We start from the raw sequence: 27,095 nt of genomic DNA, 5'->3' as shown, positions 1-27,095 counted from the left end.
GATAAAAGGGGACTATTGAAATTCATATTGCAGTCATGGGCTACCATTCTTGTCATTCCTTTGCTCTGAATTTTTGCTTAACATTTAGGCAATTTGTTTATTATATGTTCATTTGTATTTTTGTTATGTTGTTTTATAAAAGTGCCTTTACTTTTTCGTATACTGCCACTGCCACTAAATGGTGGTCTCTAAGTTCAGGAACGTTGCCTTCTCCCTTCTTGTACTGCATGCCTGTGATTGTGCATGTGCTTTGGATTTTCAGTACATCCTACATGAGTGACAAAGATGTGAACTCACCGTTATCTGGGCCAGGGTCTTGGATGATATAGAATGGGACTCCTGGGTTTATGTTTCTGTGACTTTCAATCATCAGCAGGAGGAGCAAGATGAGTTCTTCTTAGTACCATTTCTCACTGATCTCAAGTACTTTGTTATATCTGATCTTTAGAGATCATTAGCTTTTCCACACAGCCCATCTTCCTGTAGTAGATATCAAATGTATGTAAATCAGTCTTTTTCTGTTCTCTTTTCTCCCTCATACATACATCATCCTAAAAAATATTTATAAGAATTTTATAACATACTTATAAAAAAGTATCATGTAAGGTTCATTAATGAATGTTTATTGTATTACACAGATTCCCCGACACTGTATGTCTGAAGATAGCAAATATGTTTTAATACAAATGTTATGGGATAATATGAAGTTACATCAGGATCCAGGACAGCCCTTGTACATCCTCTGGAATGCACACAGTAAGTGCCATCTAGAATGCTGACTTTGTTCATATGAGAGTAATCTCTATTTGCTTTAAATAGCCTAAACCTATGATAGAATTTATTTGCTGGGAAGAAAAAAAAAATAGCCTAAACCAATGTATAACTGACTTATTTTACTGTACTACTTTTTGTCTTACAGGTCAAAATCGTACTCTTTTGTTTGAGAGTGAGTGATTTTTTTTAGTGCTACCTTCTATGGAGGTCTAAGGGTTTTTTGTTTTTTGTTTTTTTTGTTTTTTTTTGAGGGGTGCTGTGTATGTGCTGGAGGGGTTGGTTGTGTTTTGCAGAATTCAGCTTTCAGCACATTGCTCATCCCAATTTCCTCTTTTTACTTATTTTTTATTTGTTTCCATCCCAGGCTGCTGATTTAGAATTTTCTTCAGAGGCTGTATTAAGGGAAACAGTATTTTTAGTTACTGTCTATTTAAGATTACAGAAAGCTTTAGGCCTTTTTTTTTGTCATTATTTGTCTTATTTTTTTGCTTTCTTCATTCTTGGATTCCTATTTCTTTATCTACTGCCCTTAATTTATTTTTAGTGCTTTGTAACTTAGTATCTGTCAGTTGCTGCTTAATTTCTTTCTCCTTTCTACACAGAACATTTTCCTTTATCTGTTCTTTTGTTCTTTTACAGCCCAAAAATATCCCATGGTCCATTTATTGCAAAAAAGTGATAACTCATTTAACCAGGAACTGTTGAAAAGTATGGTAAAAAGCATTAAAATGAATGATGTCTATGGACCAATGAGTCAGATTTTAGAGACACTGAATAAGTGTCCACATTTTAAAAGACAGAGGTAAGTCCTTCTCTTAGATGAATATATTGTTCTCCTAGGCAGATTCATATTGTTTGCTTCATAATTTGTGAGAATATCTCATGCTTACATTAGCATAAAAATTTTTATAGGGAATATATAGGTTATATGGATCCTAATATTTTCTCCATGACTTTTTCTCCCTAGGAGTTTATACAGAGAAATACTGTTTCTCTCACTTGTGGCACTGGGAAGAGAAAACATTGATATAGGTAATTTAGCCTTATATATAATATGTAATATTTATATATCACGGAATAGTTTTCAAAGTATTTTTATATTAGTAATCTTACTTTATTAGTAATATTAAATTATGTTAATTTATTAGAGGATTGTTTCTTGATTTGTTTTTGTTCTAATGTAAAAGGTACCTTGATACTTTGGTTATGGCAATAATAATGGTAAGTAATAAAATCTAACATTTTTTGAGGGTTTGCCCTGTGTGCCTCACAGTGTGGCAAGTGCTTTTCATGTATTACCTCATATAATTCTCCCAAAAATCCTACGAGATAGGTACTATTATCATTTCCATATTATTATTGAAGATCCTGAGGAACTGTGAGGTTTAGTAACTTTATCTCAGAATTCACAGTAAATAATAGAGACATATGTCAACCAAGTAGTCTTAATTTTTCCAATCCCATACTTCTAACTTGTGTCGTAGCATTGACATTAAGCTTATTCAGAAACAATGCAAGGTAGTTAAATATATATTTTAGAAGTTTTCAAGCTTTATGGTTGATCATCTCCTCCCAGCTGTTATGCTTGACATCCCTTAAGTTTCTACTTCAAACCCTAAGAAAGGACAGAAATGGCCCCTCATAGGCAAAAAGAAGACAATTAGTGGCAGACTTAATTAATTAATTAATCAATTAATTTTATTTATTTTTTTAAAAAGACAGGGTTTCACCATTTTGGCCAGGCTGGTCTTGAACTCCTGACCTCAGGTGATCCACCCGCCTTGGCCTCCCAAAGTGCTGAGATTACAGGCGTGAGCCACCACGCCCGGCCAATTTAGATGACTATCAGGCATTGAGACATTCAAGCAGAGTTTTGGCATTCTGTTTGAGACTTTATAATATTATGAATAGGTTAATGAAAATGATAATTGATATATGTAATTCACCTGACTTGAGTGGTATCTAATTTGGATGCCCTATTTAAGCCCTGTCATCAGTTAATGAGAGAATAAATAATAGATCATGCTTCTATTAGATTATTTTACACTGATCTTAACAAAAACAAATCTAGTTATTTGGCATCAGTGCTTCAGTTGACTTCTAAAGGCCCACAGCCATTTATTAGTGGCATTAGTCAAATGATGATGATGTATAATAAGCATATGCACTATTACAAGAAACAATTAGACCAGATGGAGCATGAATAGAGAGCAAGGGCTCCGTGGTGCTCGCTTCCCAACAAGTTCACTGAGGGATGGGAGCAAGAGCAGGAGCTAGAGAGTGAAGTAGGGAGCTGAGAGAACCATCCCTAATTGGTATCTCAAGGAGTTATCAGGTGCCATCTGTCCAGAGGTGACCTGTGCCACTGGGAATTGTCAGCCTTGATGCCATGAGAAAGATTGTAGAATATGGAAGCAAAGGTATGTATGGGTGAAATAGCAAACGTCACAGAATGGAATTATTACATGAGTGTGGTATTTTAAATACAACAAACATTTAAAGGACAGAGACTAATTTAGTTAGAAAATAAATCTGCTCATATAGAAGATATAAGTGGGAAATTTAGCTTTCACTAAAATGGCCTTAAAAAGTTTAGCTATAAATCCAAGCCAAATAGAGATCAGTGTTTAATATCTTTGTTTTAAAAAAAGAAATTATAACCAAGAGAACTATAATTAGGGAACATCATACTTGGAAGTCACATTAAAATGATCACTGGCCAGGTGTGGTGGCTCACACCTGTAGTCCCAGCACCTTGGGAGGCTGAGGTAGGCAGATCACTTGAGCCCGGGAGTTGAAGGCCAGCCAGGAAACATGGCAGAACTCTGGCTCTATAAAACATACAAAAATTAGCCATGGTTGGTGGTGCATGCCTGTAGTCCCAGCTACTTGGGAGGCTGAGGGTGGAGGATCACTTGAGACCCTGCATAAGCCAAGATCATGCCATGCCACTCCTGCGACAGAGTGAAACTCTGTCTCAGTCAGTCAGTCAGTCAATAAGGGAAACTATGGAGAAGTTCCAGTAGAAGGGTAAAAATTATTTCAAATTAAGGAATATTTGATGGAGAAGGCTGAAGGAAATATAGTCATGTTTAACCTCTAATTTTGTTTGTAAACAAGTATCATATGAGTGTGTTGAGCTGTCTTTTCCGTTAATATGGGTTCAAATTGCAATTGCACCTGGGCGTGGTGGCTTGTGCCTGTAATCCCAGCACTTTGGGAGGCTGAGGTGGGATGATTGTTTGAGCTCAAGAGTGCTAGACCAACCTGGGCAACATAGTGAGACCCCATCTCAAAAAAAAAAAAAAAAAAAAAACTGCTAAGTACAGTCCAGGCAGAAAAGAGAACATAGAAGTTTAAGATGGCTGAAATTGTGAACATTGTGGTTGGAAACATAGAGTGTCAGATCATGAAGGACTTTGTACAAAATATTAAGGCTGTGGACTTTATACTGAAAGTGAGGAGGAGTCTCCAAATAATCAGGAAAATGTCAAGACTAGGTCTGCCTTAGCAAAAATGCAAATTTGATGGCAGGTTTCACTAAGAAGCTAGAGTGGGTTGAAGGTGGAGAAAAGGCCAGTGAAAAGATGATTGAGAAATAAGAAGAGCTCAACTAGGGATGGTAACAAATTTAAAACTCGTTAACGAGGAAGAATTAAAACAGTATGATGATGGTATGTATGTGGACGATGACTCCCAAGTTACTATCTTGAATAGCCATTTATAAAATTCAGGAAATCTAAAAGATGAGACTAGAGAAGATGAGTTCAATTTTGGGTATTTTTCACCTGCTGAACTATTAAGACATCCAAGCCTGGATGGCCTAGAAGCATTTAATATATACTGTCCTGGAGCTCCAGAGAGAGAGATTAGGGTTGGAAATGTAGATTTGGAAATCAATAGCATTCACGGTGATTGAAGCCTTGCCAGGAAATGACATCCCTTAAGGGAAGTGGTTAAGTGATACAGGAGGGTGTATAAAAAAGAAACTCTGGGGAACATCACTTCCAGGGACAGAGAAAGTAGAGCCCATAAACATGAATGGGAAGAACAGGATCCATGAGAGGGGGTGGAGAACGATAAGGAAAAAAAGAGTGGTAGAAATTGAGAAAAGAGCGTGTTTCAAAGAGAAAAGCATTTTTGGTAGTTTTGAAATTAAAATTTTCAAATAGCTATTGAGTAAACAAATTATCTGTAACAGATAGAGTATAATTATTTGTAAAAATTTTACTTAGAATTTTTATTTTAGAATTTCACATTAAATAATAGTGAGGCACAGAAAGAAAAATATCACGTGTTCTCACTTACATGTGAGAGCTAAAAAAAATGGATCTCATGGAGGTGGAGGATAGAATGGTGTTTCCTGAGACTGAGAAGGGACACTGTGGGAGGATAAAGAAAAGCTGGTTAGTGGATACAAAATACAGTACAATACAAGGAACAGCTCTAGTGTTTGATAGTACAGCAGATAAATTATAGTTAAGAATATATATATCATATATATAATTAACTATATAATATATATATATTAAGAATATATATATATATATATGTTTCAAAACGGCTAGAAGAATAGAATTGTAATGTTCCCAACACAAAGAAAAGAATGAATGTTTAAGATGATGGATATCCCAGTTAACCCCAGTTATACAATGTGTAATTTGATCATTGGGGTACATGTATCAAATAGCACATGTAATCCAAAAATATGTACTATGATATAGCAATAAAAAAAAATACGAAACAAAAAAAACTGCTGTTACAACCAGGGAACTTTGAGCAGAATGTTTTGAGTAGTAATTTTTTACTTTACTGGCTGTGAAACATTAGAGACTATTAAAAATAAGAAATTTGAACAATGATCCTAATGTTCAACTGGAAAAATAATCATGCATTAATATTCAGGAATCAAAAATGCATAACAAAAGAAAGAATAAGGGAGGGCCAGGCATGGTGACTCACACCTATAATCCCAGCACTTTGGGAGGGTGAGGCAGAAGGATTGCTTGAGCCCTGGAGTTCGAGACCAGCCTAAGGAACATAGTGAGACCCCATCTCTACAAATTAAGAAGCAACAAGGGAATTTAAATGGTATGCTAGAAAATAGCTAGTTAACACAAAAGAAAGCAGTATGAAGGAATTGAGGAAGAAGAAAGACATAAAAAACAAATAGCAAAATTGCAGATGTAAATTCTACCTTCTTTGTAATGACATTAAATGTAACTGGATTAAACAACTAGAAGGCAGATTAGAAGAATAGATTTTAAAAAATAATCTGTATACAAGAGACACACTTTAGATTCAGAGACACAAATGACTTGAAAGTAAAAGGACTGAAAAAGATATTCCATGCAAAGAGTACTCAAAAGAGGGCTGAAGTGATTATACTAAAATCAGACAAAATAGACTGTAAGACAAAAGCTAGCCTGGGTAGCATGGTGAAACCCCATCTGTATAAAAAACACAAAAATTAGCTGGCCATAGTGGTGTGCACCTGTATTCCCAGCTACTCGGGAGGCTGAGATAGGAGGATGGCTTGAGCCTGGGGAGGCGGAGGTGGCAGTGAGCTAAAATTGCATGATTGTATTCCAGCCTGGGTGACAGAGCAAGACCCTGTCTCAAAAAAACAAAAGCTGTGACTGGAGACAAAAAAAAAAGGGGGCTATTTTATAATGATAAAAGAGCAAATCCACCAAGAAGATATAATAAACATTTATAATATACACACACACATATGTTAGAAGAAAATACAGGTGTAAATCTTCATTACCTTAAATGAAGCAGGTTAAGCAGTGGTGTCTTAAATATGATACCAACAGCACAAGCAAGCAAAAAAACAGAAAATAGATAAATTGGACATCATCAAAATTAAAAAAACATTTATACCTCATAGGACACTATTAAGAAAGTTAGGCTGGGCGTGGTGGCTCATGCCTATAATCCCAGCACTTTGGGAGGCCAAGGTGGGCGGATCACAAGGTCAGGAGATCAAGACCATCCTATCCAACATGGTGAAACCCCATCTCTACTAAAATACAAAAACTTATTGAGTGTGGTGGCATGCGCCTGTAGTCCCAGCTACTCAGGAGGCTGAGGCAGGGGAATCTCTTGAACCTGGGAGGTAGAGGTAGCAGTGAGCTACTACACTCTAGCCTGGCGACAGAACAAGCCTCTGTCTCAAAAGAAAAAAAAAAGTGAAAAGACAACCCACAGAATGAGAAAATATTTGCAAATCATAGTATCTGGTAAAGCCTTATTATTCATTATACATAAGGAACTTTTACAACTCGACAATAAAATTAGATAATCCAATTTAAAAACTGGCTACTTGCCAGACACAGTGGCTCATGCCTGCAATTCCAGCACTTTGGGAAGCTGAGGCAGTATGATTGCTTGAGGCCAGGAGTTTGAGACCAGTGTGGGCAAGATAGTGAGACCTCATCTCTAAAATAACTTTTAAATAAAATAAAAATTGGCCAAGGGTTTGAATAGACATCTGTCTAAAGATTTACAAATGACTAATAAGCACATGAAAAAATGCTCAACATCCTTAGTCATTAGTGAAATGAAAATCAAAACCACAATGATATACTGCTTCACACCCACTAAGATGGCTATCATAAGAAAAACAGAAAATAACAAGTGTTGGCAAGGTGTGGAGAAATTGAAACGTTCATATGTTGCTGGTGGGAATGTAAACTGGTGTAGCCACCATGGAAACAGTTTTGCATTTCTTCAAAATGTTAGAGTTATCATATGACTAGCAATTCTGCTCTGAGGTATAAACCCAAGAGAACTGAAAACATATGTTTTTGCAGAAACTTCTGCATGAATGCTTATAGCAATATTATTTATAATAGCCAAAAAAGTGGAGAGAACCCACATGTGCATCACCTGATGAATGAGTAAACAAAATGTAGCATACGTACACAGTGGAATGTCATGCAGTCATAAAAAGGATGAAATATTGATACATGCTACAACATGGGTTTACCTTGAAAACATTATGTTTAGTGAAAGAAGCCAAACATTAAGCATATATGAAATGTCCAGAAGAGGCAAATCTATGATTATAGTAGATAGATTAGTTGTTGCTAAGGACCAAAAGGTAGGGTGAATAGGGACCGATTGCTAACTGGTATAAGGTTTCTTTTTGGTAAGATGATCTAGAATTAGGCAGTGGTGATAGTTGTATGATCTTGTGAATAAACCAAAAAAAAATTAAGTTAGTGAATTGTATGGTATATGGATTGTATCTTAACTTTTAAAAGTTAATCTGACAAGAAAAGGACTAATCAGGAAAAATTATTTAACTAAAAAGGGGTCGGGTGTGGTGGCTCACGCCTGTAATCCCAGCACTTTGGGAGGCCAAGAAGGTGGACCACTTGAGTTTAGGAGTTCAAGAGCAGCCTGGGCAACATGGTGAAACCCCGTCTCTACAAAAAAATATGAAAGTTAGCCGTAGGTGGTGGCACATGCCTGCACTCCCAGCTACTTGAAAGACTGAAAGGTGAGAGTATCATGAAAGACTGGGGTAAGAGTATCATTTGAGCCAGGGCAGTCAAGGCTGCAGTCAGCCATGACTGTGCCGTTGCACTCCAGCTTGGGCTATAGAGCAAGACCTTGTCTCATAAAGAAAAAATCACCAGAAGGTTATTCTTTTCTAGAAGCTACTCTAATTATATCAGCTTAATGCTAGCACAGGCAAAGCTAGAAAAATCAATAGTACAGAATAAGGAGTCTAGAAATAAACATAAGTATCTATGGGTATATAATATGAAATCAGTTAGGAAAGAAAGGTAGACTATTAAAAGGTGTTGAGGCAAGCATTCTAGCCACTTGAGAAAGATACCAGAACTTACCAAAATCATGAATAGTGTTATTTGAGCTAGAGCTTTTAAATATAGTGAAACAGAGAGGATACCAAAAAAGATTAATCAGATCCTTGTTACCATCCCTTTATTCCCTACCTAATACAAGCCCAGATTGCAGTCAGATATTACTCTAGCCCTCTGCCAAAGGTGGGATTTCCTTGAATGTCTAAAAAACTCTGGACCTCCAAGCTAGGGAAGCTCACTTCCTCATGCAGTTGACTCTCAACTCAAACAAGCCTTCATGGGTACCACTGTGATATTGTTTCAGAGAAGAAAGTTGTTCTGATGTCTGTTACCTCCCCAAAGCTGAAAAATAGGATCTTAGTGACACTGTTATAATTCATACCCCATTTGGCTCTCTAAGGGGCAAATTTTTCTCTAGTATGTGTTTAAAATAAGCAGTAAGTTAGCATGATTTCTAGACTGAGAGAAATTTTTAGCAGAAACTTGTAAACCTCTGTTGTCCCTTTTTGTTACATGTGGACTGTCTTCTGGGGAAAAGGCACACAGACCTTGGTATAATGTCCTTAAAAATAAAAGTCACAGTCTGTTGTTTGTTGCCGTGAGGTAAAGGGGAAAAAAAAATCATGGCATGGTGATCTCAGAAGACCTTTAGATTATTTTCCTAGAGGCATCCCATAATATAGGAAGTTTAGGACACACAAACCAAAAAAATTCCAGTTGAAGCAAAATTTAAATTTAAAAAATGAAACCATAAAAGTGCAAAGAAAATATGGGCAAAAAACTTTTTGCTAATCCTGGTGGGAAAAGGCCATTATTTATTTTTACTGTTTTTATTGATTATAGAAAGCAAAGTACCAAAAAAGCGTGTATGGTATTTGGTGGTTTTTAACATCTGTACCTGGAAAAATTAAAGGTATCTTCAAACCTTTAATTTTCACTGGTCTGTGGAATCCAACTGTGGTCCTTTGGATAGCAGAAATGTCCTAGCAATTCCTTCTTGACCTCTAATGTTGTGTTTCTGTAGTATTATAGAAACTTGATAGTTTTCAACATCAGACCTAAATTTCTTTATGCTTTTATTTCTTTATGAATTTTTGCAGATGCTTTTGATAAAGAGTACAAGATGGCATATGATCGTCTCACACCTAGTCAAGTCAAGAGTACACACAATTGTGATAGACCACCAAGTACAGGGGTGATGGAATGTCGAAAAACCTTTGGAGAACCTTATCTTTAAGATGTATTTGTATGTGTAAACATTCAATGTATATTGTATAGTCAGTGTATAAAATAACACTTTTAGACTCTAAATATTTTTTCTTCAATTTTTGAAAATACAATTTGTAAATGGTTCAAAAGACTCAGACAGCTTATGTACAGAATGTTTGAAGATGCAGATAGTCACAAGTGGGGAGAAAGCCACTTTGTTTCTCGTTTCTTTTTTTTTTCTTCTTCTTTAACTCCCCTGTAATAGATAATTAAGTATTTTTGTGATGAGGAAATCCCTAAACAAAATTAGTTGCCATAAAATATGACAACTGTTTTATGTTTTCTCTTGGAAGGGACAAATTGAAAAATCATGAATGGAATCTAAACAGAAATGTCATATGGAAGTATTTCCTCTTTTAATAGACTGTTCAAATGCTTTGACCATGAAGTTGTATTATACATATTTTAAATTGTTTATAGTAAGTTGATATTTTTTTAATTTTTAAATTTAATATAGCAAACTTAAAATGAATTTAAACTTAAGAAGCAAGCAAGCAAGTGCATATTTTCCTTGTCTGCTGCTATTTGAAGTAATCAGTACAGCTGCAGATCTCTGTGTGTATATCTATCTATCTATATATTTTTTATTACTTGGGAGAATGAATTTTAAAATGTCAGTGCTAGTGTCAGTGTTGTCCTAGGATTGCATGTTAGTTCCCCTAAGCCTGAGTGTGGGGAGTGAGTCATGGCAAGGGTAGTGTGCACACTGCCCAGACTGACTCATGGAGCCTTGTGCAAGGAGAGCCAGAGAGGTTCACTATACTGTGACTCCAAAATTGTCTCTATTCCTAATAGATACATATAGTATACAGGGAAAATAGCTTATACATCTAAATATCAATTTACATTTTAATATTCTATGTGAAAACTTACATTGGGAAATATGCAGACAAATGATTGTATTCCAAATTTTACCCTTATGTTAAAATCCAAAATATTGGGTATGATGCAAATTATCCTATAGAATATTTATCTGAAATGTGACTTGCTGGGGTATTCTGTTAATACTATATATAAATATCCAGAAATAGAAAACTTCCCCTCTAAAAGTATAGCCAGATAGACTTTCATCCATACTGAAGAACTTAGCTTTTTCAACAAGATTCAGAATCTGAAGTCTGTAGAATCTAAATGCAGAAATATGCAAAAATCAAACAATAAATTGAAAGTTTAAATATCATGAGTATTAAATAGGCTTTAAAAATATATTTTTAGTCACATTATTTCTGATGTCACTTTGGGTAATTTCTGGTAAAGAAAAACATCTTTTGGCTGCTAGAACTATTCATAGATTTTTAATATGTGTGTGTGTTTGCACACATTATCATTAGTAAATGAAACCTCTAGCTAATTTTAAGAAGGAAAAAATGGACACTCCCAAATTAGATGTGTAAAGCCAGTAGAGTCCACAACACTTGGACTGGAGATACCTTGGAGTCCTGAGACCCAGAATCAGTTCAGCTGCAGAAAACCCACCTTTTGAGTTCACACCGCTAGTGAATAGCACCAAGCTGAAACATTTCACAGCTTTCAACTCTGGGAAATAATGGAGAGAGTTTAAAAATGTCAAACTTCAGTTCAGTTAGTTTGAGGCTGAACTTGCTTACTTGAAAAATCTGGTGCTAGGCACATATATCTGCCTCTCCTTTGTAAATACCACTCCAACCTTATTCTTTACTATTCAAATCCAAGCTTCACATTCTACTTGTTCTTCATGTTCTTTAAATCATTTGAAAGTTGTCAACTGAGAGAAACATTTGAAGGGGAAGCTTTTGGCCTGGTGATAAACATCCCTCCAAACAGGATTCTGGGGTTCTCTTGTGTTTGTGGGTGGTTGTTTTTATTCTCTTTTAAAAACATTTTATTCTCTTTTAAAAACAGCTTTAACTGTTGTTTACTTTTTGTGTAATACAAACAAAATGTAGGAATCATAGTTTATTGATTTCAAATGGCTGACAAAAAAGAATGAGATAAAACCATTCTTTATGGCTTTATGATTCAGACTTACTTGGAAAAGCGAATGTAATTTTTTCGTCCTCCTTCCACCCCAAGCTTTGTTTCTGCTTTTGGAGAAGATTGTATTTCTCCTACTTTTAATCCCCAAGGAATATTATTGCAGAGATTTAGTCTTTTTAAATAAAACCTAAAACGTGAATACAAGGTGGTAAACCTGTTCAAAAGAAAATTAAAATATGAATCATTCTTGGGCTGAGCATGGTAGCTCATGGAGGCCTGTAATCCCAGCACTTTGGGAGTCCGAGGCAGGGAGGACTCCTTGAGTCCAGGAGTTTGGGACCAGCCTGAGCAACACAGAAAGACCCTGTCTTTACAAAAAAATTTTTTAAAATTAGCTTGGCATGGCAGCTCATGCTTGGTAATCCCAGCTACGCGGGAAGCTGAAGCAGGAGGATCACTTTGAGCCTGGGGGTCTGAGGCTGCAGTGAGTTGTGATCACGCTACTGCACTCGAGTCTGGATTACAGAGCAAGACCCTGTCTCAAAAAAAAGAAAACAGAAAATATAAATCATCCTTTAAAATAACTCTACATAAACTCTTCTTCAATTTACCCTCTGTTAACCATACATTTTGGAGAATAATGGCCAATCATGTTGGAGAGAAATACCCTTTTGCTACATATTTTCTTACTCTTAGTTTTGTTTATATGTTCAAATTGTTGACAATAAACCATGTCCTGTGCTGATAATAGCTTGTTTACTATGTCCTACCATTATGTTCTAAATGGCACGTATTTGTATTCCATATCATATTTCAGATACTCTACTTTTTCCTCCTACTGTTAGGTGGACAAATATGCAGCCATTCATCTTCTGATTTTTGTCTTCTTTTCCCTGACTTTCTTGGGGTTTTGATTTTTGTTTCGCTCTAAAACCCTAACACCACTAGCATATTTAATTGTAAGGTTTTCATGTATATCGCCCCATTTGTGTATTTAGAGAAATGGTCCCAGAAAACATTGGTTCAACATTTTAGGCAGTAAACACTTATTTTTATTTGATGCTGATAATTACTATGATATTTAAGTACAACCAGCAAGTATTAGCCAGCTCTATATAGAAGTTATGCTTTATTTCTAAATACAGGCTGAGCTCCTGGAATCCAAATGCTCCAGAATCCAAAACTTATTGAATACTGACATGATGCCGAAATGAAACGCTCCTTTGAGCATTCTGGATTTCATATTTGGGATGTTCAACCAGTTGTATTCTTCAAATATTCCAAATTTCAAAAAAATCTGAAATCCAAAACACTTCTGGTCCCACATATTTCTGAGAAGGGATACTCAGCCTGTACTTTGTAAGCATGTGGTATGAAAATACCTATTTGTTTGGTAATGTGCAGTAGCCCAGCTTTATTTTTATTTCTCTCACTAGAACTTGAAAGCTGCTATTTGACACTTTATCTCAGAGCAGGAAGAGAAAGAGCAGACTGTCTCTTTGAGAGAACCCTTATCCTTTGTGATAATGTTAGCATGCACTGCCTCTTCCTGTCTGGATACAAGACTAAGCTTTATTTCAAAACTGAACTCTCTAGCAGCTGCATAACATTTTACCTTAATATCTTACTGCTTGGTATCTTATCCTCATACTGCCTTCCTCCTCTGGCCTCAGAGTAAACTTATTTGGTAGCCTAATTATTTTTGTTTACAAAATTAGCAGTACACATTTTTAAGAATTTTAATCTTTGATTACAGAAGTCTGTGCATGTGCTTGTACTCAGATGGCAATAGCCTCTTCTGATAAAGTTACTGTTGCCTTTCCACAGTTCCTGTTCATTTGAATGGCTCTCTCCTTTTGTATTTAGAGATTTTCTTTTCAAATGTAGTACTGTGATAAATCTTTTGCAGCAACTCGTAGGTTTTCTGCAAATGAAATTCTCCAGGTTTTGCTTGCTCATACAGGGAAGGGCCTGAAGACCAGAAGTGTGCCTTTAGTTGTGCAGGCAGACGTGGGCCAGGATGTCCTGTAGGCTTTAGTGAACCCCCAATGATAGGCAGCTCTGCTCATGAGCCCTCTCATTACACCTTTCATAGCATCCAGTCCCCTACACACAGCTGCACGTGCTGGGGGACCCTCCCACCAAAAAAGGGTCAGAATCAAAAGTATTCATTGGCACATAAGGACAACCAATACTTTACCAGGCTGGTATTACATTCCAATTCCTGCCCCCTTTGGTACTCAATCTTTAAATAAACAATATTGATATAGACAGCTAGCTATAAAAGACTATGCCTATAATTTGGTAACACCATTTGCAGATCTATTGATGACAGTGCAATATAATGTTCAAAATATATAGTAACCATTTTGGCTGGGTACAGTGGCTCACGCCTGTAATCTCAGCACTTTGGCAGGCCAAGGCAGGTGGATTGCTTGAGCTCAGGAGTTCGAGACCAGCGTGGGCAACATAGCAAAACCCCATCTCTACAAAAAAATACAAAAATTAGCTGGGTGTGGTGGCACACTTCTGTAGTCCCAGCTACTTGGGGGGCTGAGGTGGGAGGATCCCTTGAGCCTGAAAGGTGAGGCTACAGTGAGCCATGTTCATGCCACCGTACTCCAGCCTGGGTGACAGGGCAAGGCCCCGTATCTTTTAAAAAAAAAAAAAGTAAACCATTTAAACACATAACAGTTTCAAAAACTTGGAATACATCTCTTTTTTTCTGGTACTATATAGAATCTTAACCCATTAAATTGGGAAGAATTTAGAAATCTGGCTCAAACCTATTACCAGGGCCATCAAGGAAGTGCAGCATAAGGGAGTTGAAGAAGTCATCCACGTAACCACTGACTTCCAATTCAGTTACCCATGTGGGACAGTTCAGACTTTCTAGGCTGAATGAATGACCTAGAATTTGTCACAAGTAACTATATACAGAATATTCTGCCTATAAAGTGAGAGGATCATCTCAATATTGACATTTTTAAATGGTACTCTACCTCTAAAATGCATGATTTTAATATTATAGTAGGTTTGTAAATGTGTGAACAAAAAATTTAATTTCCAGGTAAAACCAATTAGTCTTTTCAAAGTTATACAAGTGTTCTATCTCCCTGAAGTAATCTCTTTCTCTCCCCCAGTGAATTCCTACTCATCCATCAAGACTCAGCTTTCGTACTTGTCCTTTTCTGTAACAGTGCGACGTGATCAGAACTTCCTTTCTAGGCAAAGGGGTATGCCAGAAATTCAGCAAACTGGGAAAAGGATGTGAGATTATTAGAGGTGGTTTTAATCATTACACGGATATTCCAGCACTTTATCATTACACAGCATTTTGTGGTTCATCACTCCTTTCTCAGTCTGAGGAAGAGCATCAGATCCCAGGCTGTAGGTGAGGAGGTGACATCCCCGAGGCGAACTGGAACTGATTGCAGACACCTGTTAGCACCCAGAATTTTGGGATTGGGACCTCCCTCCCAAAGGTATTTCTCCTTCCTCCTGTTCTTAGGCCATGGCTATGGAAACCCAGCAGTGCAGCAGCAGCAATAATAAGGATAATAATTAATTTAAGAATATGAAATTGGAAGATGATTCCATACTCTTCATCAGTCTTCTTGGGAGGATTCTGAAGAAGTGACCTAAAGATAAGGATGAGCCCATCCATGTTGTAAAGTAAAATACCACTGGGATTCACAGTTTACTGAAATTTAATAAAAATTATTTCCAAAGAATGGGAATCCTGGAGTAGCGAGGCAATTAATTAACCAGTTCATCTTAAAAGATGGAATACTTGCAACACCTTAGCCATTGTTCAATGCCAAAATATTTGGGTTTTTTTCACATCACATCTGTCCTATCTTTTCATCTTCAGTGAATCATTCCTCATGTTTGTAATTAAAGCCATATTTGCCATCATAATCTGCAGTCACCTGAGCTCATTTTGCTCTGAAGCCAGTGATAGTAAAATGTTTTATTTCTAATATGTCCCTTAACTGGATTCTAGTAAAAGCAGCAAGCAGTGGTATTTAATATACAAACTCATCAAATTCCACATAAAATGTTTAGCCACATTTTTAAAAACTCAAGTGTCCTTTACACTAGGTACCTTGGAAGTAATAATACACTTTTTCTCACCATGTTGTCATTGTGTTATGCATTCTTGGAATTCCCTTTTGTAATTATCTTAAGATCCATTCATAAACCACAGAAGAAATCAGTCTTGCTTTATAATCCTATCTAGGTTGACATACAAAAATAGCATTGCCCCACTGGATCTTTCACCTTATAAAGCAGATGTGGCTCTACTGACTTTGGACTCTTTAGAATGACTTCCCTTCCCTCTCTACTCAACTGTCATTGTTGGGTGTGAACATGCTGGAGGGGTGGAACCAGGACAGCTTTGTTAGAATGTTTAATTCCTCAAGGTGACCACTGATGGAGACAACATGACTTTGGATGTTCTAATAAATAATACTTTTAAATAGCCTCTAGAGTAGTTTTCTTCCCTAATCTCCACTCCTTCCAATTCAAGGGCGAATTATTTTTCAGGCTGCTTTAATTTCACTTTTCAGAAACGCAACAATAAGAGTTAAAGTAGTCGTCCTTTTAAGGTAGAAAATGCTGGTATAGATCCAGATGCAGTGGACTACAAAACGTGGAATGATCATTGATTCCTGTTATACTTCTTTTTTCCTGTAGCCTTGGATTCTTAAACGCACCAATAACTGAACCTATGGTGATTACAAACCTGATAGAACATCACATTTTGAACAGAAAGAGAGGAGACAGAAAATTGCAGTGTGTGCTTGAGGCAGAGGCCAGGAAGGCTGAGAGGTAGACCATGTCTCACATCTGCATCTTTTGGGCCAGCAGCCCTTCAGAAATGATCAGGGAATGGTGAGCATAGGAGCTTGTCTTACAGCTGCTGTGCCTACCCCAACCTTTGTCTCCAGTTATCATTCAGAAAACCCTCTGGCTCCAGGGATCCTTCTACTGCCTCCATGTAATAGATGTCTGCATGAGTCGGGTAGAAACTCCACCCCTCCAGTGGTGAGGTTCTTAATCCACAATGAGCTGCAGGTGTTTCCAAGGACAAACCCGAGTCTCAGATCACATTCACATCAGAGGTCCTTGGTCACTCAGTTCACTTTCCAGGATCATGTACGTTCTTTCGTTAATGTCACAAGAGATAACAGTAACTTCTGGCATAGTCTTCTGATCTATGCCCATTGTGAGCAAGAGTGACTGACTCAGACAGATACAGGACAGGATATGATTCGATCTTCTAACATCACACTGATTATCAGGAATACAAAGTAAAGGAGGAACATTGTGAAGCCCAGGATCTTGTTCATTCTCCATTTACATGATGCAATTGAAGAGATCACAAACAGGAGCATGAGAAAAAGCAAAACAATTGCACAAAACAAGCCATTGCTGCTGACTGGCACTGGCTGTAATCCATTGATAAGAGAGAAAAGTAACCAAGGAACGGGCAAGCTGCAAGATTGAAGAAACAATGTGAATATTCTTAATGTTTATAATAATCCCATACACTTAAATAGTATTTTACAGTTTATGAAATATGTATTTTTCCACCAAGAAAAATTAAAATCTATGAAGTAGAGCAGAAATTATTAGCCCCATTTCACAGATAAGGAAACTAAGGTTCAAGGAAATTAAATTACTTGCCCAAGGACTCGCAGCTGATAACTAGAAGAGCTTAGATTAAAACTGAAGTGTTCTGGGTCTGAGCTTTTTTTTAATTTTCTGCATACTTCATGACTTCCATATGACTCAGATCAGTTGATGTTTGCCTTTCTTTTTTTTATGTTGGGATTACCAGCACACATTACCACACCTGGTCCCAATGTGATATGAACTCTTAAATCTCTAAATTTTGATAAGGCCTACATTTCTTTTAATTCTTTAGTGATGACAGCTGCCTTTTTACCTGCCCCTCACCCCAAGTACACAGACGCAAATTCAAATTTAAGGAAACAAATCTACCACCCAAATTCAGGACATGATTACGGAAGTGAAAATGGCCCCTCTTTCTGACAAGGTAGGGAGAATGGGGAAAGAGGATGGGTACAGGAGGATAAGGTATTTGCTTGTTATGCAAAATGCTGTTTAGAGCCTCTGAGCAGGAGTTCATATACAAAAGAGTACCAAGAGGTGAAACTGAGTCATTGCTCCTTCCAACCCCACCTCCACCGCCTTGAAAGTCAGTGAGCAGAGCATTTGACTGTATTTGGTAATAGAATGGATTGGACTTTGGTTTTCGATTTATCTGTAAATTCCGGTCAGTTTCATTTCAGGCAGCATTTTAGTTCTATTATCCCATCTGTCTGTGATGAATGAAGGGAAGATATTTTGTTCCTTTGCAGAAACTAACAATATAAATGCCCTTTTATTCTATGTATAATGAATAAAGCAGAAAACCAGTGAACAAAACCAATGCAGTGTTTTCCAGTCACACTTAACATGCTTTAGAAAGTAACGTTGTCACTCACCCCACAGTGATATCAAATATGTTACTGCCCACAGAGCTTGACACAGCCATGTCTCCCAGGCCTTTTCGAGCAACAATCACACTGGTGATGAGGTCAGGAATTGATGTGCCTGCTGCAAGGATTGTCAGGCCCATAATCTCTTCGGAAATACCTATTGTTTCACCAACCTAGTAAACAGTAATGAGAAACCATGGCAACAGTAGGTGAAAAACCTGAGGCACATCAAAGCACTATCCACATCCTACTTTATGCAAACAGAATGCCTTTTAAGGAGCTCAGCCACACTCCGTCAGCCTGAGTGAGGGAGGGTGATAGGAGGACCGACAGCTGAGATAGCCACAGAGACAAGCAAGACTCCTGCTCCTGACCAAAGGGACTGTGTTGCTCTTCTTTTCACAATTGGTCTAAAAGTTACCTACAGCAGATCTGCCGCTCACTGTCATTCCAACTCTAACACCTCTACTTCCCCGCAAGAACTGCCCTTCCAAAGATCTGTTCATGTCAGCATTTCTATTTCCAGGAATGTGGACACTTGCTGTGTCCCAGGAACTAAGAGGCTGGAGGTGGGAGTATGAGCAAGATGACGTAGACTCTAATCTCAGCCTTTCAGAGAGGAAAGCTAGTAACCAAAGACTACAATGCAGTATCCCAGGCAGAACAGAAACACTATGGGCACTCAGAGGAAGACTCACGAAATGCCAGAGAGCACACGAAACAGCTGGTTCTCAGGTGAGAGGGATAGGTACATGGCAGAGAAAGCAGGAAATATGACTAATAAGCCATAGTCAGCTGGAATCAGGCAGGATTCCAAGGCCTTCATGCTGCAGGGTATGACAGAAAAGCCACAATTGAGAAGTACTACGTTCACTGGAATAAAAAGTCTACCTTTAAGCCTTTACAAACAACATAGAAACTGCACAAATTCACCTGATCCTTGAGATTCCCTGAGTACCGGAAATTCATCCTGAAGGAAAGTGTCCTTGGGACCTGCTGGTAGAGGATTTCGTTCCTGCCGTTCACTCACCTGGTGAGCCCACCACACCATGAGGTATGAGAACATGGCTATCCACACGATGGATCCCAGGAAGGTGAGAACAAAAAACTTCCTTGACTCCTGTTTGAAAGTTTGAAAAGGATGGGAAGTAAGTTGTAGAGGCTAAAGGTCTTTGGCCCCTCTGAGCAAGCCCAAGAATCAGTGACAAGGTCTAATGGAAGAGTGATGGAGAGGAACTGAAGACATTTGACCTGAGGGCTCTCTCTGCAGGGAGGACCTTGAGATGGATGGAAAAGGATGCGGGTGAGAGGTACACCTGTAGGGGAGTCCAGCCAGTAGGGTGTGCAGCAGTCACCAGAGGGAAGAGAGCTGTTTCCTTGCCCTAGAACCAGGCCAGTCTAGGTATTCGGTTTGGCTTTTGCGACCTCCTTGTACCATTCCTTTCTGGTCAGACCTTTCCTTGCAAATAAGAATGTTGGGTAGAAATAGCAGTGATTTCCCTGGGTTTTGAGACTACTCCTATGAAATATGGAGGAGGTTTAGTGACATCATTCCCAAATTAAAATCAAGAAACTGAGATAGGAGTCAAAGAGGGACTAGTGTACGCTGCTTATAGCTGTGGAAATAAGGCACATTTGAGGTCTAGGGCCTCCGAAGTCCCACTGGTGTGTTGCCTGGGCACACGATCCCCCTCCAAGGCTTCAATCCCTTCCCAGATCTTCAATCCCTTCCCAGATCTCAGTGGTGGACCCCTGCCAAGCTGGTTGTCCCTGGCCTCTTCCTCCCCATTAAGTGTGAGCCCTGGGTGCCTAAAGACCCCACGGCTTCCCTGGGGAAAAAAATCCTGAGGTACAGATGGACACACTCACCGGCCTTCGGACGTCGGGGACTGTCAGCCAGAGCGGGAACACGATGGGCAGGAGGAAGAGGTAAATGGCCTGCTTCTGCCTGGTTTCAGGCCAGTCCAGGGACAGCGGCTCTTCATTTTCCTCCTCCTCCTCCTCCTCCTCCTGCTCCTCCTCTTCCTCCTCCTCCTCTTCCTCCTCCTCCTTCTTCTCCTCCTCCTCCTCTTCCTCCTTCTCCTTCTTCTCCTCCTCCTCCTCCTCCTCCTCTTCTTCCTCCTCTTCCTCCTCCTTTTCCTCCTCTTTACTATCCCCTCCATCACTTCCCCCTTCATCTTCTATATCTTTCTCATCATTTTTGGCTTCACCGTGATTTTCACCACCGAGTTCCTGGCTTTCAGTTTTGCCTTCATTACCTTTCATTTCACCATCTTCTGTGCGGATTTCACCCTCACCTTCACCTTCATTGTCTCCATTTCCTTCTGCTTCATTTTCATCTCCATGTTCTGCTCCTTTTCCTTGTGTTTCAGTTTCACCTTCGCCTTCTGGTTGATTTTCACCTCCACTTTTCTCTTCAGTTTCACCTTCACCCTCTGGTTGAGTTTCACCTTCACCCTCTGGTTGAGTTTCACCTTCGCCTTCTGGTTGAGTTTCACCTTCAACCTCTGGTTGAGTTTCACCTCCACTTTTCTCTTCGGTTTCACCTTCACCCTCTGGTTGAGTTTCACCTTCGCCTTCTGGTTGAGTTTCACCTTCAACCTCTGGTTGAGTTTCACCTCCACTTTTCTCTTCGGTTTCACCTTCACCCTCTGGTTGAGTTTCACCTTCGCCTTCTGGTTGAGTTTCACCTTCGCCTTCTGGTTGAGTTTCACCTCCACTTTTCTCTTCGGTTTCACCTTCACCCTCTGGTTGAGTTTCACCTCCACTTTTCTCTTCGGTTTCACCTTCACCCTCTGGTTGAGTTTCACCTCCACTTTTCTCTTTGGTTTCACCTTCACCAACAGTTTCGCACTCTTCTCCTGTCATTTCACCTGTGCTCTCAGCTTCAGCCACATCTTCCTGCAATCCAAAACCAACAGATTAATGTTTGGTAACTGCTCTGCTTGTTTTCCTTTTGTTACTCCCCTATTTTTTTGTTGGTGTGCTTCTCAGAATGTGTCTGAAAATGTAACTATGAGGAGAAAACGGTGTGATAATTCAGCAGAATTCCTATGACCATACTCCTACCTAGTGGCTATCCAGCTTTTATTTGATCATATCCAGGGGTGGAAAACTCACCACCTAAAGCAAAGCAGCTTCTGTCATCTTTGACACCGCTGATTCATCTACAGTCCATATGTATATCAGAGTTCTACCCCCTTGTATAGGTTTACTCTTTGATGCCTTACAAAACGTCAATCTTCCATGAGACAGCTCTCTTCCCTGGATGAAAGATTCCCAGGTCCTTATATCATTTCTACATGCTATGGCCTAGAGCCTCCTCCCCATCCTTGTGAACTCATTTTAATTAACTTATATCCCAGGAGGAGGGTATCCAAAACTGAACACAGAACATTGCATGGAGTGAAATAGGACTATCGCTCCCTTTTCTTAGATACGATGCTTCCATTAATGTTGCCTAATACAGCATGACATCCTTTGGTGGCCACAATGAATTGCTGAGTCTACTAAAACTCCTAAATTGTTTTATTACCCTATATGTGTAAAATAAGGATTATAATACCTATTTATTGAGGGTTTTTATATGCCAGGCACCATGGGAAGTAGTTTAATAATAATAGCTAGCACTTACTGTGTTTTATGAATCAATTAATTCATGATATAGATAGAATTATGCCCATCTTATAGATGGAGAAACTAGAGCAAAAGGAATTAAGTAACTTGCCCATGGTCCACATAGTTTGTAAGTGATGAAGTTGGGATTTGAATATGGATGGTCCACCAAACTACCCTGCTTTACCAATACCAGGTAAAGGGCAAAATGAGATGTCTGGCTTCCAAACCTGGTAGCCTGAGGAGCCTATTAGAAATACAGATTTTTTAGGCCGGGCATGGTGGCTCATGTCTGTAATCCCAGCACTTTGGGAGGCCAAGGGGGACAGATCACGAGGTCAGGAGTTCAAGACCAGTCTGGCCAACATGGTGAAACACTGTCTCTACTAAAAATACAAAAATTAGCTGGCCGCAGTGGTGGGCACCTGTAATCCTAGCTACTCAGGAGGCTAAGGCAAGAGAATTGCTTCAACCTGGAAGGTGGAGGTTACAGTGAGCCAAGATTGCGCCACTGCACTCCAGCCTGGGTGATGGAGCAAGACTCCATCTCGAAAAAAGAAAAAAAAGAAATACAGATTTTCTGACCCCAATTGGAAGCCAGGAATCTGTATTTTAAAATACTCACAGATGTTCCTAAAACATCCACCTTTAGACCAGTGTTTGGGAGCCACTGACTATCTCCACGTACCCTAAAAGCCATTGATAGCGGGGTCTGGTCTCAGACATAGATGCCTATGTCTCAACTACTCAGGCAGCTGAGGCAGTAGAATCGCTAGAGCCCAGGAGTTCCAGGCGAGCCTGGGCAATAAAGCGAGACCCCATAACCCCATAAAAAATGTAAGAGATAAAATTACATTGATTTGGAGTGTCCTCAGATTAGGCACCCAGCTAACATATAGCAACATGCTGGTTCATCCCTTGAGTAAGTGCCCTGGGCTGTGTGTTCATGGAGTAAATATGTTGTCTGTAACAAATGTCATATATTGGCAACCCCAAAGGATGTTGAGTAATTCTCAATTGTGATGCATATTAAGATCACCTGGAGGCTTTTTAAAACATTGATGCCCAAGGATACACCCAGATATTCTGATTTAACTGGTTGAGAGTGAGGCCTGGTCTTTTTTTTTTTAACTTCCCCAAATTTTTCTAATATGCAACCAGGGTTGAGAATTCCCCAATGAAAAAGTCAAAAAGTAGCTGGTGTGGCCTGCGGTTTGAACTGGGAACGAGGATTCCTATCAGGTGGAGAATGCTTCCCAGAGGAGATGACAAGTCATTGAAACCCATAAGTGTTGGAGTGTCGGCCCATGTGCACCCTTTTCTCTGAAGACCATCACTCCTAATAGCCCCAGCTGAGCAGGTAGCTTCCCCTTCCCGCATTGGAGTCAAGTCAGCCAGCCATAGCCAGTTAGACACAGTCTGGGTCCTTGACCAAGGAGCTGGGTTAAACTGATTCTCTCTCTCTCTCTTTTATTTGAGATGGAGTCTTGCTCTGTCGCCCAGGCTGGAGTGTGGTGGCACGATCTCGGCTCACTGCAACCTCTGCCTCCCGGGTTCAAGCGATTCTCCTGCCTAAGCCTCCCAAGTGGCTGGGACTACAGGTACGCGCCACCACACCTGGCTAATTTTTGTATTTTTAGGAGAGACAGGGTTTTGCCATGTTGGCCAGGCTGGTCTCGAACTCCTGACCTCAAGTGATCTGTCCGCCTCCGCCTCCCAAAGTGCTGGGATTACAGGTGTGAGCCGCCACACCCGGCCTGATTATCTCTCTTTTAATTCTGGAAATGAGTCACTCATTTCCCTTGTGGACTGCAGGACTGGGGTAGTGTTTTGGGGTTATATGTGCTCATAAGGAAACAAATGAAGGCAGCTTGACAAGAGAGGCCCATGATAGAGCCTGTACCCAGAGAAGGGATGTGAGGGAGAGCGGGACATGGAATGAGAAGCCACCAGGGTCACAGATGCCTTCTCAGGCCTAGGTCCAGCTCTTCATGAGATCAAGCTTCACTTCTTGCCCTGGGATTCCAAGGAATACCTCTGTATCCTCTTAATCGCATTTACTTGAGCTAGTGGTAATAGGCCTACTCATGTTACCATGAAGCTTAGATTCTGAACCCAAAGTTGCTCGGTTAAGGATGAGATATAATCAAGTGCTTCTGGGTATTGAATGGAGAGGAAAAAAGAGATGGAACTTGCAAATTGAATGTTTTTTACTGTCAGTCACTCAACATATATTGAGCACAACTGTGCACCAGGCATTCTGTTTCCCTCTGTAGGGGAGACAGGGATGACTCAGACTTCAATCTTGCCTTCAGGAACCTCACCACCTAGTAGGCTCAGGATACAAGAAAGGCAGTTGGCAAAAGCCCTGAGATAGGTGCAGAGTGCCAGGGGCATTTAGATTTGGAGCAGATCAAGGCAGCTACATGACAAAGATGTTTATACTGGCCAGAGGCCAGGGAGAAGGGTGGGAGCGCGTGACAAGATGAGGATATATGAAAATGGAGGAGAAAAGGCATTCTAGGGAGAGGAGCCTCAGAAGGTTCAAAGGCCTTCGCCCAGCAACCCTCCCACCTGCATTTCAAGCTTCCCATGTGAGCCAAAGCTAGGAGGTAGAAAAATATGGAGACAAGAAATCTAGTTTGGCCGGAACATGGTGGAAGAAGAGACCATGAAGCTGTAAAGACAGAGCAGTGTCAGGACTTAGAAAACTCTGCAGACAAGGCTGGGGTGCCTGACCAGGTGCAGCAGGCAATGAGGAGCCTCAGAAGGTTCAAAGGCCTTCACCAGCAACCCTCCTACCTGCATTTCAAGCTTCCCAGTGCTCTTGAGCTACCTGGTCTCACTGTCACTTAGTTGCTGACAGAGGCCCACTAACAATTATTCCTTATGTTCTTATAGCATGTGACAGTTCACAATACATTGTCAATATAGGAGTTCACTGATACTAAGATGTTCCAGTGAGTTAATTGGCTCCATGAGATATTGGTATTTTCGAAATGATCTTCAGAGAAAGAGCAATATTTACCCCCAGAGGACTGAACCTCAAATAGGATTTCAGACCTTTGGGGAGGATGTATTTTTGGTCAGCAACTCCTTCCCTGGACTTCTCCAATTTCGTCTGTGCAAAGGTTGGGTGCTTACCTGACCACCTGGATTCTTCTTCTGATCTCCCTTGATGTCTGGAGCAGGAGCTGATGTGACTGTGACCGCAGGGAGCTTGGCTGGCTCCTCCTCTTTAAAGAATAAAATGGGTTACATCAGAAGAGTGGAGAAGGCTCTGAGAGAAGCTGGTAGAGACATTGGCATAAATGACTACAAGGCTATTGGACTTCAGGGTTTCTGAAGGTTTATTTGGGAGAATTTCTTGATGGTAGGAAAAGAAAGATGATGTGAATTGTTATTGCCCTGACCTATCTGCAGATGAGCTATCTGCAGATGAGAAGACAGCTGGCAAGTGACCATTCTTGCTCCCCTGTAACTCACAGACATTTCCCTCCTGGCCATTGTGGCCAAGGACACTGTCAACAGCTGGGCAGCCAGAACAGAGAGAGGGCAAAGCTCCCAGCACTCAGAGTCTGACCCTTTGCCTGATTCCAAAGGCAGCAGCTTTTGAAGCCTTGGAACAGGATTGACAGGAAGGGAAACCTGGAAAGTCTGGAAAGCTAGGTTTAGGTAGGGTTCTTTCACTTCTTGGCTGTGTGGCTTTGGGAAGTCACTTGACCTCTCTGAGCCTCTTGTCTATAGGATGGGAAGAATGACTGCTACTCCACCTCCCTCCAGGGTAGCTGGATGGATCAGGCAGTGTGCCGTGCAGAGCCCACATGGCAGTGGCTGTCCCACTTTCTCAGTCCTAGCTGCCACACAGATAGGGACTTCTGTGACACCAGACCCCTGATAGCCTTCCCTCACTGGGGTTGCTGGTTTCACACACAGTAACTAGCAACACTGTCCTTGTACAGAAGAGACAAGAAGAAGAAATAAAATCCAATAGTCTCATTTGGGATGAGATTTAGCAAAAAGAAGTGGGAGTTCAACAATCCTCTAGCCTTCCCTTGCCTACTCCACCTGAGGAAAATGGAGAGAAAGCTGTATGGGGCCACTCTTAGACCAGCAGCCATGTCAGCAAGATAGCACCTAGGAAGGAGAAGTCTGGAGTGGAGCGGCATTCAGGGCAATACCCGACCCTCACTCTGACTGGCTCACAAAGACGTCCAGGCCAAACTCACTACTGACAACAGGGAGAGTGGGGCAGGAGAAAACCCACTGGTCTGGCCATCTTCTCACCTTCTGGTTTGCTTTCTGCTTTGGCTTGGGGTTGGGCTCTGGCCTCTTGATTCAAGCTCTCCTCCTCCTTCTCCTTGGCAAGGCGAACTGCAAATGAGAAAGGACACACATGTTACCTGGGATCGCAGGATCATCCTTGCCATACCCTTTCAGTTAGGAAAGTCAGTAGAGCAGCCAGAGGGCAGCTGCAGAACACGGGAAAAGGCTGCCCTGGGGGTTGTGACATCTGGATTCTGATCCTACTAGGCCTATTTGTGATGCTTAATTCCCAAAGTTTTGTCTTATTATTCTCTGCATTGCCACCGACTGGCTGTCACCAAAGGTAAGTCACTTCCTTTTTCACGGCCTATTTCCTCTCTGGTAAAATCACCTGGTTGGACTCAGGGCCAAGAAATAGGATTTATTTCCTTTACAAGTTCAAGTGATGGCCTGCCTGGGTACTGAATTGAGAAGGACTCTGACCCAGGCTTTGTAGGAAAGTACCATGATTGATTGGCAATATCTGTGATGAACATGGAATGGAGAAATAATTGCAAGGAGATGTTTTTTGCCACCCTTGGACTATAGTATCTTTGTAGCTTACTTTCTATGACTCTACGAGAAGCTCTGCTATAGCTCCAGGGGGATGACTGATGGCCATGTTCATAAACCTTCCATCTCCAGTAGAAAAGGGGAAATTATTCACCAACAAGCTCTCAGCCACACCCTTTTTGACCCCAGGCACAATAAGAGCCCGAAAAGGGCCTCCTTCAGATTCCTGTGCACGTGCTTTCCTAGAGGCCCACAGAGCAGCATGCACAGAATTGTGCTGCCCTGATTTCCAGGTGAAAAACACAAGGCAGGC

At 40.2% G+C, this 27,095-nt stretch overlaps 2 protein-coding genes across 17 annotated transcripts in view; one reads left to right on the top strand and one right to left on the bottom strand.

The window, feature by feature from the left end:
• Positions 1-16,920, top strand: part of DENND4A (DENN domain containing 4A) — a 152,321-nt gene extending 135,401 nt beyond the window's left edge. For 10 of the 14 annotated variants that reach the window (XM_064361448.1, XM_064361444.1, XM_064361443.1 and 7 more), the window contains 4 exons: positions 639-756; positions 1,414-1,576; positions 1,742-1,806; positions 9,713-11,087. In XM_064361448.1, the coding sequence (XP_064217518.1) occupies positions 639-756; positions 1,414-1,576; positions 1,742-1,806; positions 9,713-9,849 (483 nt within the window). In that variant the 3' untranslated portion in view covers positions 9,850-11,087. Of the gene's footprint in view, positions 1-638; positions 757-1,413; positions 1,577-1,741; positions 1,807-9,712; positions 12,586-14,980 lie in introns of those variants that run through there. The other 4 variants (XM_064361454.1, XM_064361455.1, XM_064361451.1 and 1 more) reach the window with 3 other exon arrangements.
• Positions 12,197-27,095, bottom strand: part of SLC24A1 (solute carrier family 24 member 1) — a 46,908-nt gene continuing 32,009 nt past the window's right edge. For all 3 annotated transcript variants that reach the window (XM_064361458.1, XM_064361457.1, XM_064361456.1), the window contains 6 exons: positions 26,252-26,338; positions 25,109-25,200; positions 20,219-21,250; positions 19,380-19,469; positions 18,356-18,522; positions 12,197-17,339 (listed from right to left, as the gene is read on the bottom strand). In XM_064361458.1, coding sequence (XP_064217528.1) covers positions 17,090-17,339; positions 18,356-18,522; positions 19,380-19,469; positions 20,219-21,250; positions 25,109-25,200; positions 26,252-26,338 — 1,718 coding nt within the window. In that variant the 3' untranslated portion in view covers positions 12,197-17,089. The remainder of the gene's footprint in view (positions 17,340-18,355; positions 18,523-19,379; positions 19,470-20,218; positions 21,251-25,108; positions 25,201-26,251; positions 26,339-27,095) is intronic.

This window comes from Aotus nancymaae, unplaced genomic scaffold, assembly GCF_030222135.1.
Source record: "Aotus nancymaae isolate 86718 unplaced genomic scaffold, 86718_ANA_hifiasm-v0.15.2.pri h1tg000041l, whole genome shotgun sequence".
NCBI classification, from domain to species: Eukaryota; Metazoa; Chordata; class Mammalia; order Primates; family Aotidae; genus Aotus; species Aotus nancymaae.
Note: the sequence above shows the minus strand (reverse complement) of the source record. Positions and strands in the feature narration are given on the sequence as shown.